The sequence below is a fragment of the Equus quagga genome, chromosome 8, assembly GCF_021613505.1.
Source record: "Equus quagga isolate Etosha38 chromosome 8, UCLA_HA_Equagga_1.0, whole genome shotgun sequence".
In the NCBI taxonomy this organism is placed as follows: domain Eukaryota; kingdom Metazoa; phylum Chordata; class Mammalia; order Perissodactyla; family Equidae; genus Equus; species Equus quagga.
Window position 1 is genome coordinate 131,556,990 of NC_060274.1, and position 12,407 is coordinate 131,569,396.

At 51.7% G+C, this 12,407-nt stretch overlaps 1 protein-coding gene across 1 annotated transcript in view; it reads right to left on the bottom strand.

The window, feature by feature from the left end:
• PTPRN2 (protein tyrosine phosphatase receptor type N2) overlaps window positions 1-12,407 on the bottom strand; it is a 738,567-nt gene that overhangs the window by 94,034 nt on the left and 632,126 nt on the right. Inside the window, exon 13 of the mRNA XM_046668847.1 lies at window positions 57-251. Coding sequence (XP_046524803.1) covers window positions 57-251 — 195 coding nt within the window. The remainder of the gene's footprint in view (window positions 1-56; window positions 252-12,407) is intronic.

Sequence of the window (12,407 nt, forward strand, 5' to 3'; positions counted from 1 at the left end):
CCCTCGCAGAGAGACTGTCTGGACCCATTTCCCCACGGAGAGGACAGTGGCCTTACCAGGACCATGTGGCCGGTGGAGATGTCCATGTTGGGCTGCGCCGGCTCCTCGGACCAGGACGAGGTGCTGCTCCGTGCAGACGGGCTGGGCATTGGCCCATCGCTGAACTGGGAGGAGACGCTGCTGATGCGGGACGTGTGCGGGGCCTCGGGGCGGTCGGACGTGCGCACGGCCATGCGCTGCCGGCACAGCTCCTGCAAGACAGCGAGGGCACGAGTCAGGGCTGCCGTGCGCCTGTGTGGCCGGCCTCCCTCCCATCTGCCTGCCTGGCCCGAGAGCCACGGTGCACATGGGGAAAATTTGCCCTGCGGCCACACACACATATGCACGCACACACCACGCAGAAACACACACAGCTATACACATGTATGCACACACACACACGCCCCCCACAGATTCAGAAAAAGGGGCCGCTGGACCCAACTCTGCGGTCACGTGGGAACATCCTTAGGATAAAGCATCAGTGAAGTTAGGCATCTTTCCTCCTCATCAGAGCACAGGCCGTGGTGGGAGGAGGGGACTGACAACGCTCAAGGAAGGACAGAAACTGCTGCCACAGTCAGGGTGTTTAGGGAAAAAAAGCTCTTTTTGGTTTTTCCCTTTTTTCCCAAAACAACACACAAACCGATGAAAGCCGCCACAGGAGAGAATAAACAGCACCACACGTGAAGAGGAAAGTGTGGTTGATGGGAACGGTTTGCTCTCTGAGTACACGACTGAAGGCGAAGTTTCTAGTTCTCAAGGAAAATCATGACAGGATAGCCTCACGCACTTCCATGAGGTCAGGGCAGCATCCCGGCCGCCTCGCACGGGCGACGTTCAACCACGCCAGGGCCAGGGGGGATGCGCTGGCCTCGGCCCTGCACAGGCCAGCTCATATGTGCAGATTCAAGGGACGTTAGCTACTGATCGTCACCTGAGGATCCAGCCGGATGCGGCCCACCGCTCTGACTGACAAAATCGCATTTGGGAGGTATTCCAGCAGTCACGGAATGATGAATTCCATCCTTTTGCCCACTGAAAATATCACTGTAACCCGAGCCATCAAAATAAAGCAACATCAGGAAAAAGTGTATAACAGTCTGGGCCCAGGAGAGCAGCTCAAAGCACATTCATGGGAAGAAGGAGGCGTTGAGAGCTGCCCGGTTCCCTGTGCCCCTGGCTGTCATTTCGGGTCCAGGGGAGGCCACACCCGCTTGTCCTGGCCGTCAAGGCCTTGCAGTGCCTCGGCAACACCAAAGACCACAGAGCACCCGCATGTTTCCTGCCACTTTCCTTGGCATTAAAGATGCCCAGAAAGCCAGCTGCCACCACATAGGAAGTCCCTCCTCTTGGCTCCGTGCTCCTGGGAGATGTGACTGTGCTCCCGAGCCGCCTCAGGTCCCAGAACAGGCACCACCCTACAGGGGCCTGGAGGAGGGAGCTGACTGGGGCCGGCGTCCTACATGACCCCTCGGCTCTGCCAGATCAACGGGTCACGGGCACCCCGAGGGACAAGGAGCAAAAAAGGTGAACTTGGGATCAAAAGGGCCGACTGTGAGGGGAGGAGGTCTCCAGCAGGCGGAAAAGAGAGGAGATAAACCACGACTGCATCTGCACCGCCGTCCTCCCCCCGGTCTGCCTCGCCCAGTGGCTCACGGGTGCTTTTCAAACAATGAGTTTGTTTAAAAATCCATCCAAGTTTTCTCAGAATCTTAAAAACAGAAAGAAACCCAGACCCAGCGGATAATTTTAACGAGGTAGATGACACCAGTAACCAGGAACACATCTCGTTTGTTTCCCACGGATGCACACGGACTATGACTTGATTCTGGAAAAAGCACACCAAAAAATGTTTCCGCAGTAGCTTCTATGGCTTAACATAGTTCATTTAGAAGAATAACTAATAAATAAATAAAAACACCCAGCTTCGGCTAAGGGAGCTCAGAACATGTCTCCAGAATGAGCTCCTCAGGGGAAGAAGATCTGAGATGTTTGAGATCCACTCACTAAAAACAGAGCATCAAGCCAGCTGGGTGTCCATCCTGTGAATGTGCCGGGGAGGGAAGGACGACCACAGAACCTGAGCTTCCGTTCTCGCCTCGGTCCCCGCGGAGCAGAGGACACTGGGCTGGCCTTGCTTGACTATAAACCCTCCGTGTGAACTGGGCGAGTCGTAGGTCGCGGGCCTGGGTGTTTCTCTTGAAGGACGGAGGAGCAGTGGTTACTGTGAGGACGAGAGGAGTTCATGGAGGCCAAACCCTCGGCGAGGGGCCTGCCGCGGAGAAACTCCTCAACCGTTCATCAGTGGAACACTGAAGTGTGAGTGCAACAGAAATTAAAACAACTCTCTAGACCAGAACAAACTCTTGAGGGCTTGGCGGGTTCAAAGACATTTCTAATGCAGCCGCAGAATTTCAGAGCTGGAAGAGCTGACAGACCGTCCACCCAGACTCCTCGGTCTGACGGATGACTCACAGCCGAGCGAGACTCTGCGGAGGCAGCTCGGGGTTTGGAGGTGGGACTGCACCCGGGACTCATGCCCAGTTTTCTTCCCATGGCCACTTAGTGCTGCCTCTCCTTGTTGGTCTTTATTTAAAAAAAGTAAAATTTTTTAAAAAGTAGGGAAGCTGAGATAAAGATCCAAGAGGAACTGATCCCTACCCGTAGCCAACAGCGATGGGTCCCGGACACTGGGCGCCTTGGTTCTAGAGAGGAGCCCGCGAGAGAGTGGGGGCCGTGTGAGTGTGGCCCAGGGTGAGGGCTCTCCCCCTGCACGGAGGAGGAAAGGCCGCGGGAGGAGGCACGTGCCCGGCTAAGAAAGCTCGCTGCCTGGTGGTGGCCCAGGGAACTCAGGCTCTGAAACTGCAAGTGAAAGCAGGAGCCGTCTACAAAGGTGGGGCGCTTAATTGTGAGCAGCTGCTCTCAAGTTCCTCTGCAGCAGACGAGCAAGCAGGAGCATCTGAGAGGCGATGACCCAGGACCTCTCTCCAGGAGGGCAGGTTGAGGGGGTCCCTGATGGTGAAGCCACTGTACATGCAAGGCCTGTGCCCCCGGGATGTCCTGATCCTGACCACGTGGCTGGCAGCAGGGCACTCCCCTCAGCACAGTGGCCAGCCTCACGCAGCTGCGCTCCCCTCGAGGTGCGAGCTAAGGCGGTGTTCCAGGCTTCTCCGAGGGCCGTCAGCAGAGCAGACACTAAGAGAATCTCCACAAAATCGACCCTCAAGATGTGCACAGCTAGGTCGTTGCAGCCGTACCCTGACAGATTCCCCTCAGAAACCAGGACCCAGGAGACGTTTGTTTCCCAGAGGAACTGAGATGAAAACTCTAATGTATATTCAACTTTGATTCTTTTCTTGGCTTCCAGCAAACTCATCCATCCACTCACAGCACCTAGAGTCACAATGCCTAATTCTCAATCCTGGCTTCAGCACTTGCTGCCTGTGCAACCTTGGGCACACCCCCTGACCTCTCTGTGCCTCATCTGTGAGGTGGTGACACCAGTGCCAACGTGACAGTTCTTGTGAGGACTGAATAAGATAACATGCTCAGAACAAGCCTTCAAAATTGTGCCCGACACACCAGGTGATGATTGGCGACTATACTAACTTACTCAACGTCTGGTTATTAGCACACACCATGTGTCAAACACTGTAGATGCCAGGACTGATAAGACGAGCGGGCCCTGACTTCTTGGTGCTCACAGTCCAGCCCAGAGCTGAACGGGCGCGAGAAACCAGGAGGCTGACGTCTGTCAGGTGTTTCATGGGACGGGACCACAGGTCCCAGCGAGCCAGCAAGCAAGAACCTCCTGGGACGAGAGGTCAGGGCGGCCTTGGGGCTGGAGGCCGGTGAGGTGGAAGAAAGCGCAGGTCCAGGTGGGGCTGAAAGCCTTCCAGGCAGACGGAGCTACAGGTGGAGAGAGAGGAAGAAGGACCCTCTCCGTGTGCTTGCTGACTGCATTGCTGTGACCATCCGCATTTTCAGTCTTCATTTTGACTGCTTCCCTTGGTGTGCTCTGATGATGCTAAGCTTACATTTTGGAAGTAAGATGTGGGAAGCTCGACCATGTGTCTGGTTGGAAACACTAGGATCAGTGATGTGGCTTCTTGTGCACACGCAGGTCTGAAGGGAAACTGGCCATTGGCAGCCCACCTGTATGGACAGTCTTTGAACACGTCTGGAGAGAAACTGTCCACACAAAGTCTGTGTCTCATCGCAGCCCAGCTGTTGCTAAAGCAGCACGGCTCACGACTGAGCGTTCATGGGACCAACCAAAGCGCCGGTTGCTTCAAGGTGCACCTTAGGACGTCCACAGGCGTTCGCGCTGCCACGGCCTGACGGGCTGGAGTCCGAGCTCCGCCCTGGGCAGGAGCAGCAGCCCAGGGTCCATTGTCCCTCCTCCACTGCTCTGACCTTGGGCAAATCGCTTCCCTTCTCCTGCCTCGTCTTCCTGCTCTGAGACGTGGGATGCACAGGACGCCAGCCTCACTTCATCGGCTGCTGCATGAGCATCACACAAACAGAAATTGTGGAGACACAATGGTGACAACGGCTTCAGAATCACGGAGCTGGGGAGCCACGCTGTGCGTACTCCCTGGACCGTAAGGGGGCAGGCTGCAGCCTCCGTTCCCTCAACGATCCATACAAGGCCACCTCTATGTATCTGTGACGAAAATAGAGATTACTCCAAGTTGTTCAGTTTGAAGCACCCCAATCTGAGGAACACACCTCCAGGAGTGGACACACGCCAGTCCCACTGCCTGGGGAGGGGACTCAGCATTGAAGGGGTGCATCTTCCATCACAGCACCTAGCGGAGTCCCTCCACATCACTGCGTGGCCGCCACAGCAGGACCCTGGGCCGTGGGCTCCCTCGTGTGCTTGCTCTCCTCACTCCGGCCCGGCCCCTTCGCTGCACAGGCGCAAAGTCTCCAGGTGTCCCCAGACAGGCAGCAGGGAGCAGAGAGACGCTGCCCGATGCTGCTGCTTTGCCTGTTGAAGAAATCTCTGCGACATGGCCATGCGGCCCTTTCATTTAGTCCTTTACATTGATTATAGTTTGTAAATTAATAATAGAAATTCTACATCCTGCCCAGTCTCTGTACTATTCCCTTAAAATGAAAATTTCTAAGGAAAAATGAACTCTTATAATGGAGGAGAAAAACGCAGGCTGCTTCTGGACCCAGCCATGGTCTGGCCGGGGTCAAGGAGACCAACTCGAGGGTTTTGCAGCCCTCGGGCTGGGGACGCTGTGGAAACCTTTCGGTCCCGCATTCTGCAGACCTAATCTCTAACCAAAGGTCTCGGCTGGGAGCCTCTTGGGGAAGGTCTTCCCACATGTGTCCCCTCCCCAGACTAGAAAACACCTCACCGAGCCACAGTCTTCAATTAGGAAGTATCGTCCATCCCTACAAAGGCAATCGCAGGCCACACAGTGACAAATGAAGGTGTGGTCCCAGCGACCCCTCAGGCAACCATCGCGGCCGGGCTGGGCATGAATGCTTACTGAACGTGGGATCTGAAGTTCACAGCGTTGGTTCCCATTGCCCGGGACCCGCTGTCAGACCAGAGCCCTTCCTGCCTTTACCGCCTGACATCTATCAGTGCAGGTGGAGGCCATGGAGGGTGGACAGGAAGCTCAGACCAGCAACCACAGATGGGCCATCGCCAAGATAAATATTCCGTAAGAAAAGCTCTGTTATGTGAGTTTAACACATTTACAGAGCCACGATCACCTACAGAGAGCATTTTACTTGAGCAAAGACAGACAGACAGAGCTAACGAACTACACAAGCACGCTCCAAAAGACACCCAGAGACCCGCTCGACCATGTTTTGAAATTTTTCTAATTTCTAATCCTGGCAGCAAGCAAAGAGGGCCAAGACTCCTGGTGAAAGTCATGGACACCCTGAAAATGAAGACTGCAGGCTACACAGGCCGTCAAAGATCGTCCCTAACAAAGACGCAAACTAGCAAAATCAGAGCATCCTCCCACTTCACAAACGCAGCGCCCCCTGGGCGGGTCCCACGCACGGCCATGTGGTGAGCACACAAGGCAGTTTTGGCAAATAGGTCTTCACTTGGCTGGACAAGGAGGTGCAGTGCCTTCTAGCACCTTTGTTAAAAAAAAAACCTTAAAAGATGTTTAAGATCCAGACTAACTGTCCTTTAATTTTAAAAATGACTTTGTTTATGATCTGGAACAGCATTACTTTAATAAAAATGATCCTGAACATTTAGCTGATGACCTTGAGATTATAAGGACAATTACGATCTCCGTGTAGTAATTCATACGACTCAACAACCAAGAGGCAATTCGTTATGAAGGAAGAAGAAAGGGAAGTTGAACCAAGTGAATCTTTTGGTCACAGACCCACACATGGGATCAACCAGCCTGCCACATAACCCCCTTCAAATGCTCTTCCCTGGCGGCGTCCTCTGTCCACTGTGCAGACTGGGGGTCTAGACGTACTTTGGGCTGGATCCTCTCCCACCTGCTGTGTGCCTCTCCCGACCCTGGAGAGCTCCCTGCGGTTGCAAGTGGTGCCCTAGGGCAGGAACCACTCCCACCAGGAGTTTGACCAAATCTCTTTTCTTTTCTCATCCCAGTGCCTACTCTTTAGCCAGAAGGAAAAAGCCAATGTATGTGTGAATTAGAATTTTTTTTTCCAGACAGCAAAAGGGGAAATCGCGTGTTTTTGGACCACACTGCTTTGCATTTCCAGGATGTCCGTCTCTGGCGTTGGGCTTCAAGCCTTTCTGCAGAGGCCTACTCATCTCGGCATATCTGCTTTGTGCCTTTTTAGCTGTCTGGACCCTCTCTAGTGCTGAGAGAGTCATTGAGGAAAACCGATGAAAATCATTCCAAGCTCCTGAGAAGGACGTAATGGGAAGATGACACGGTTTTGTAGGCAATGTCCACAACAGCAGCCGTCAATGATTAATGTGCCTCTGCTCTTGGGAGGCAAGTACCCTGGAGCCATCAGTGTCCTAGGAAAAAAATCCCGTGGCAGAAAATGAAATCCATCCTTGATAGAGAAACCAGGCCCAGACAGACCCAAGTGTGCATCATTGCATCTACGTGGTGGAGGCACATCTGAATCCCTGCTCTGCCACTCACCAGCTTCCTGACTCTGGACCAGCCGCCTAAGTCTGTGTGTCTCAGTTTCGTCATCTGTGAAGTGGGAATGATGATGGGACTGCTGCGTGGAGTTTCTGGGAGGATTCTGAGAGTGAGTGTGTCTACAGGACATTACACGGCACTGGGCATGCAGCCAACATCCAGTCACTGCCAGCAGGACTCCTGACGCAGAGAAGGTGACATGGTTAGCTGGAGAAGTCAAGACACTGGCCAGGTCCCGCTTCCAGGACACTACACCCAAAAGGCCCAGATCCACAGGGCCATCCCCCTGCCAGATGATGGCACCAAGGGCATGTCGAACCCAGTTTGATGATCGATCACCGCCTTTAGCAAGAACAGTCTCCCCAGCCCCCTGCATATACACTTTCCAGAGAAACCAGAGTAATGGGGTTTCTAAAAAGAAAAGGACATCTTCACAGTCCCCCTAAATTTAAATGCTCAATCACAAAATAATCCAACACGTGAAGCTTGTGCCACACGATTTTAAAATATCCAAATGGCACAGTGTTTGTCAAGGGAGGTGAAACATAACCGCCTGCACCCAGGCGTGCACCAACTCTCCACCAAGAAAATGCAAGACATTCATCTCAGCACCGCCTGGGCTGCCGCCAACCGTCTAGAGCCAACTGGCACAGCGACATGAGCCTCCCAGCAGGACACGCACACCCTGCCCGAAGGCACCAGCACCAGCGTGCTCACCCGTCCCCAACCGTGGACCCCAGGCAGGTCCCCCCAGAGCTGAGTCAGCACAGGAGCTGCTTGCACCCCGAGAGCCTCACATCTTCAGAGCAAATCCTCGGGGTCCAAGGAGGCAGAGGAAGGAAACGGAGGCTCGCGCACTAGGCTGTGGTCCCACAGTCATCATTTTCTAAACCACCTGCTCCTCTGTTCCACACCGAGCCAAGGTCTGCGATATTTCTGCAGAGCCTCCAAGTATTTTATACTTCTTTATAACACAATTTGCAAAATAAGCTGAATAAGATTCTCGGGGCAGAAATCCATCCATACACATAACAATGCAAATGTCTCCTTTCTCAAATCTTTATCTGATGGGGGAAAATTGCAGAGAGCGGGAATCGCTCTGAGAAAAAAGACCTGTCATTCCCAAATTCTACCAAAAGAAAGACCAAGACTACAAAGGCTGAAGAAAAACCTCTTTGCACCTTTCAAGGAACAGTCGGAACAAAGCAGCGCACGGCCGGCGTGTGTCCACAAAGGGTGCGGGGTTTTTAGGGCTCTCTGGGGAGCGTGACTAGTGGCAACAGGGCAATATGGAGGAGGAAGGCACGAAGCTGAGGCAAAGGGAGATGGGTCATAAGGGCAGGGGAGGGTGCAGGCCAATTACTCTCCGACGGGACCAGGCACTGGAGGGCGCGCTGGCCAGGACCCACCCTCTGGGGAGGGACCTGATCCCCAGCTTGGAGGGCGCCCGGCATCCGACAAACAGCGGAAACTATGGCGCGTGAAGCAGAGCAGCTGAGGGAAAAGTCTGCACCGTTGGCTTAACACCGCAGCTCCAGAGCACGTGACCACAGGGCAGCCTTGATCACAGAATCTCAAACTCAGAAAGTAGATATAAGCGTAGGACAAAAAGCCTGAAAAGGCCTAAGGCAGACACTGAAACGCTAACAGAGGCCCCCACTTGGTGGAGGAACAGGAGGTTTTTATTTTGCTCATTTGTATTTTCTTTTCTTTCTTTTTTTTTTGAGGAAGATTAGCCCTGAGCTAACTGCTGCCAATCCTCCTCTTTTTGCTGAGGAAGACTGGCCTTGAGCTAACATCCATGCCCATCTTCCTCTACTTTATATGTGGGACACCTACCACAGCGTGGCTTGCCAAGCGGTGCCATGCCTGCACCCTGGATCCGAACTGGTGAACCCCGGGCCGCTGAAGCGGAATGTGCGGACTTAACCACTGTGCCACTGGGCCGGCCCCGCTCATTGTGTTTTCTAAATTGAGCACGTATTACTTTGGTGATAAGAAAAACCAATACAAGCTGTGTTTAAAATATGTGAAATTCTACATTCAATATGATTAAAATTAAGTGAAATGCCTAGAAAGTATGTAGGAGGAAAAGCATGGGAGAAAACATCCCAGGTTGTCAAAGTGGCCAGTAATGTCTCAGAGAGAAGCATATAAAGAAGGAAACTGTCTCGTGTCATCACTCTCCTCGTCACAGCACAGCCGGATTCAAGACGGCTGTTATTTCACCGTAAATCAAATATGACCGGGCAGGAACTGCCTCATATTCCAGGCCAGCAAGGCCGGCTGTGAGCACAGAAACAGTAACTCACGGTTTGGTTTATGAGAGCTATTTTACATAAATATCTCACCATAAATAGCTTATCTGATTTGTATCGCCAAGGGAGAGAACAACCTGTGCTGTGCTCTGCGCACGCAGCAAGGGCTGCCGGGTCCTGGGACCTGTGGGCCTCTTCCTGAGAGATGCGGGCCGCGGGGCCACCGCTATTTCCGGGTAACAGAGGAATCCTCCTCCCTCCTGCCCTGGAGTCAGAGCCATGGTGACACATGAAGACCTCGTCCCTGACCAGGCTGGGGAACCCCTTGTTTCCTGGACGGCACAATTGGTTTAAATGATGCCCAGACAATGTTTAAATTTTGACTGACAGGCAACACACACGCACATACAAGTGCACACATGTACACACACAAGGGAGAAACATCTTCTCCAGAGTGAATGCTGAGCCCGGTTTGAGAACTTCTGCAGGGTGGTCACTCATTCTGACCTTCAGAGAACTGGCATCGTCCTCCACCCGCACTGCCGATGCCCGGATAGCTACTTGGCGCAAATCTGTGTTGCTCCGGTCACGTGCGTGGCTGCATTATTCTAGCGCCGGGTTCCACACATTAGTAAACGAACTGAAACAACTCCATGATCAACAGTGTTTACTAAGCAATGTTGAGTAAATTTTCCCCATTTTGCAAGATGTTTCCTCAAAATAAAACTTCAAGATATGGACACATTTTAACTAATAGAAGTGAAAATAATTTCAACACTCTTCTAAATCTAGAACAGTCTTTGAGTAGTCTAAAGTCAGAAAGTAAAGAATTGCTTCTCTTCTCCCCACCCCACGCCCACCACAACACCCCCTCCGCTCTCTCCTCCCTCCCTGCACACACTGCCACACACCTCACTGGCCTCGAAATAAGAGGCAGCCTTGTGCTGTTCCCTAGCTAACGTCACGTTAACTACATCTGCCTCCCAAACTTGAGAGCTGAGGTCATCTTCATCTGTCTTCTCTCTCCCTCGGCATCTAGCACAGATCAGCGGAGCCGCCTGCTCACTGGTGCATTATTAGCATCCAGCAGCCCCGAGCCTCCAGTGCCCCAGGCTGGGCAGTGCCAAGCTCATGCAGGAGGTGCAGCCCAGGAAGCTGGAACCAAGTTCCACTGCCAAGAGGCTTGGCCTCGTCTTCTGAGAAGGAGAAGGCCGTCTTCCTCACCTGGAAGCCCCCTAGTAGACAGCTCCAAAGTGTTATCATCTGACACAGCTTTAAAGTGAGAAGATATCTGCCGTCTCACAAATCTGTAGTCGGTGTGTTGCCTAAAGGTGAGGCTCCAAAGGTAAGTTATAGAGTGTGCTCACCTTTATCCAAACGTATCCAATGTGCCTAAAACCTAATGGGCTGCACCCACTTAAAGACGGCCTCTCCTTTAAGACCAGAGACACACTCATTTTCTTCATTGGCTCTGCTCCTGATAAATACCAGATTGAAATCAGCAATGAGTTGTGAAAATAAAAACAGAGGGAGGAAACACATAATTTCAATAAGCATCTTGTCCCCTATAATCCGTATTTAATATGGGTTTCTGTAATAATCTCTAATGCTCTCAATGAAAGTTGGAACTTGACATGTGTGAGAGAGAGTGTCTGGTCTGCAACACCCGCACGACTTTCAGCTACGCAGGAGGTCTCAGTCACGGCCCCACATCCCCCAGCCAGGCCACCGTTTGTGAGACAAAGAAAACAATAAAGACAGGCCCCAAACTTCCTGGGATCCTGTGGCTGATGACTCACTGCACAATTAAGTTTCAAGGGTTCCCAAAAAGTCAGTGAAGCTTCAGAGTTCACAGATTCATCTCGACCTCTGTGAGCAAAGCCAGTCTTGAGCAGCCCCACAGGCGTGTCTTTGCTTTCAGTTTCACAGTCAGACAATCTAAAATAGCCAACTCAGTCGGAAACAAATCATCACCTCTTCAGAGCGGCCTGGGCCTGACATGGATAAGGGAAGGAGCAGCTGTTTTCCACAGGGGACTTTGCCACCTTCCGAATTTTCTTCTTGCTCAAAAGGTAATGAATTATCATTTGTCATCATCGTCATCGTCACTTTCCTCAACATCTACAATACTCAACATTTATCTAATGCTTCCTATATGCTGGGCACTCCCCTGGATGCTGGAAATTACGGGTGATGGTTTTTGACAGAGTTCTATGTGGCTTCCCCAAGGCCAGCTCTTCCCACATTGACATCTTAGATCAATGTATCGATGAGTACTTATTGAGCACCTAAAGGTCCCCTCGTAGGTGTTGTTTGTGGACAGTACAGATCTGGCATTTCAGGAAACCAAGGCCCTCCTCACATTCATGGGAAGACGTGGCAGGGAGGGAACAAGACTGTTCTGAACCCAGATCTGTCTCAGCCTGCACTGATGAAAAAGTAACTCCAGATACCAAGACTAATAATGAGGAGTAACTCTGGATTTGAAGAGTAGTAATCAGGAGGTAACTCTGGATTTGAAGAGTAATAATCAGGAAGTAACCCTGGATTTGAAGAGTAGTAATCAGGAAGTAACTCTGGATTTGAAGGGTAGTAGTAAGGAAGTAACTCTGGATTTGAAAGATAATGATGAGGAAGAAACTCCAGACTTGAAGGACAGTAATAGGGAAGCAACTCCAGATTTGAAGGGTAATAATGGGGAAGTAACTCTGGATTTGAAGGATAATGATGAGGAAGTAACTCCAGGCTTGAAGGGTAATAATGAGGAAGTAACTCCAGATTTGAAGGGTAATAATAAGGAAGTAACTCTAGATTAGAAGGGTATTAATGAGGAAGTAACTCTAGATTTGAGGGATAATAATGGGGAAGTAACTCCAGATTTGAAGGGTAATAATGAAGAAGTAACTCCGGAGTTGAAGGGTCATAGTGAGGAGGTAACTCTGCATTTGAAGGGTAATAATGAGGAAGTAACTCCAGATCTGAAGAG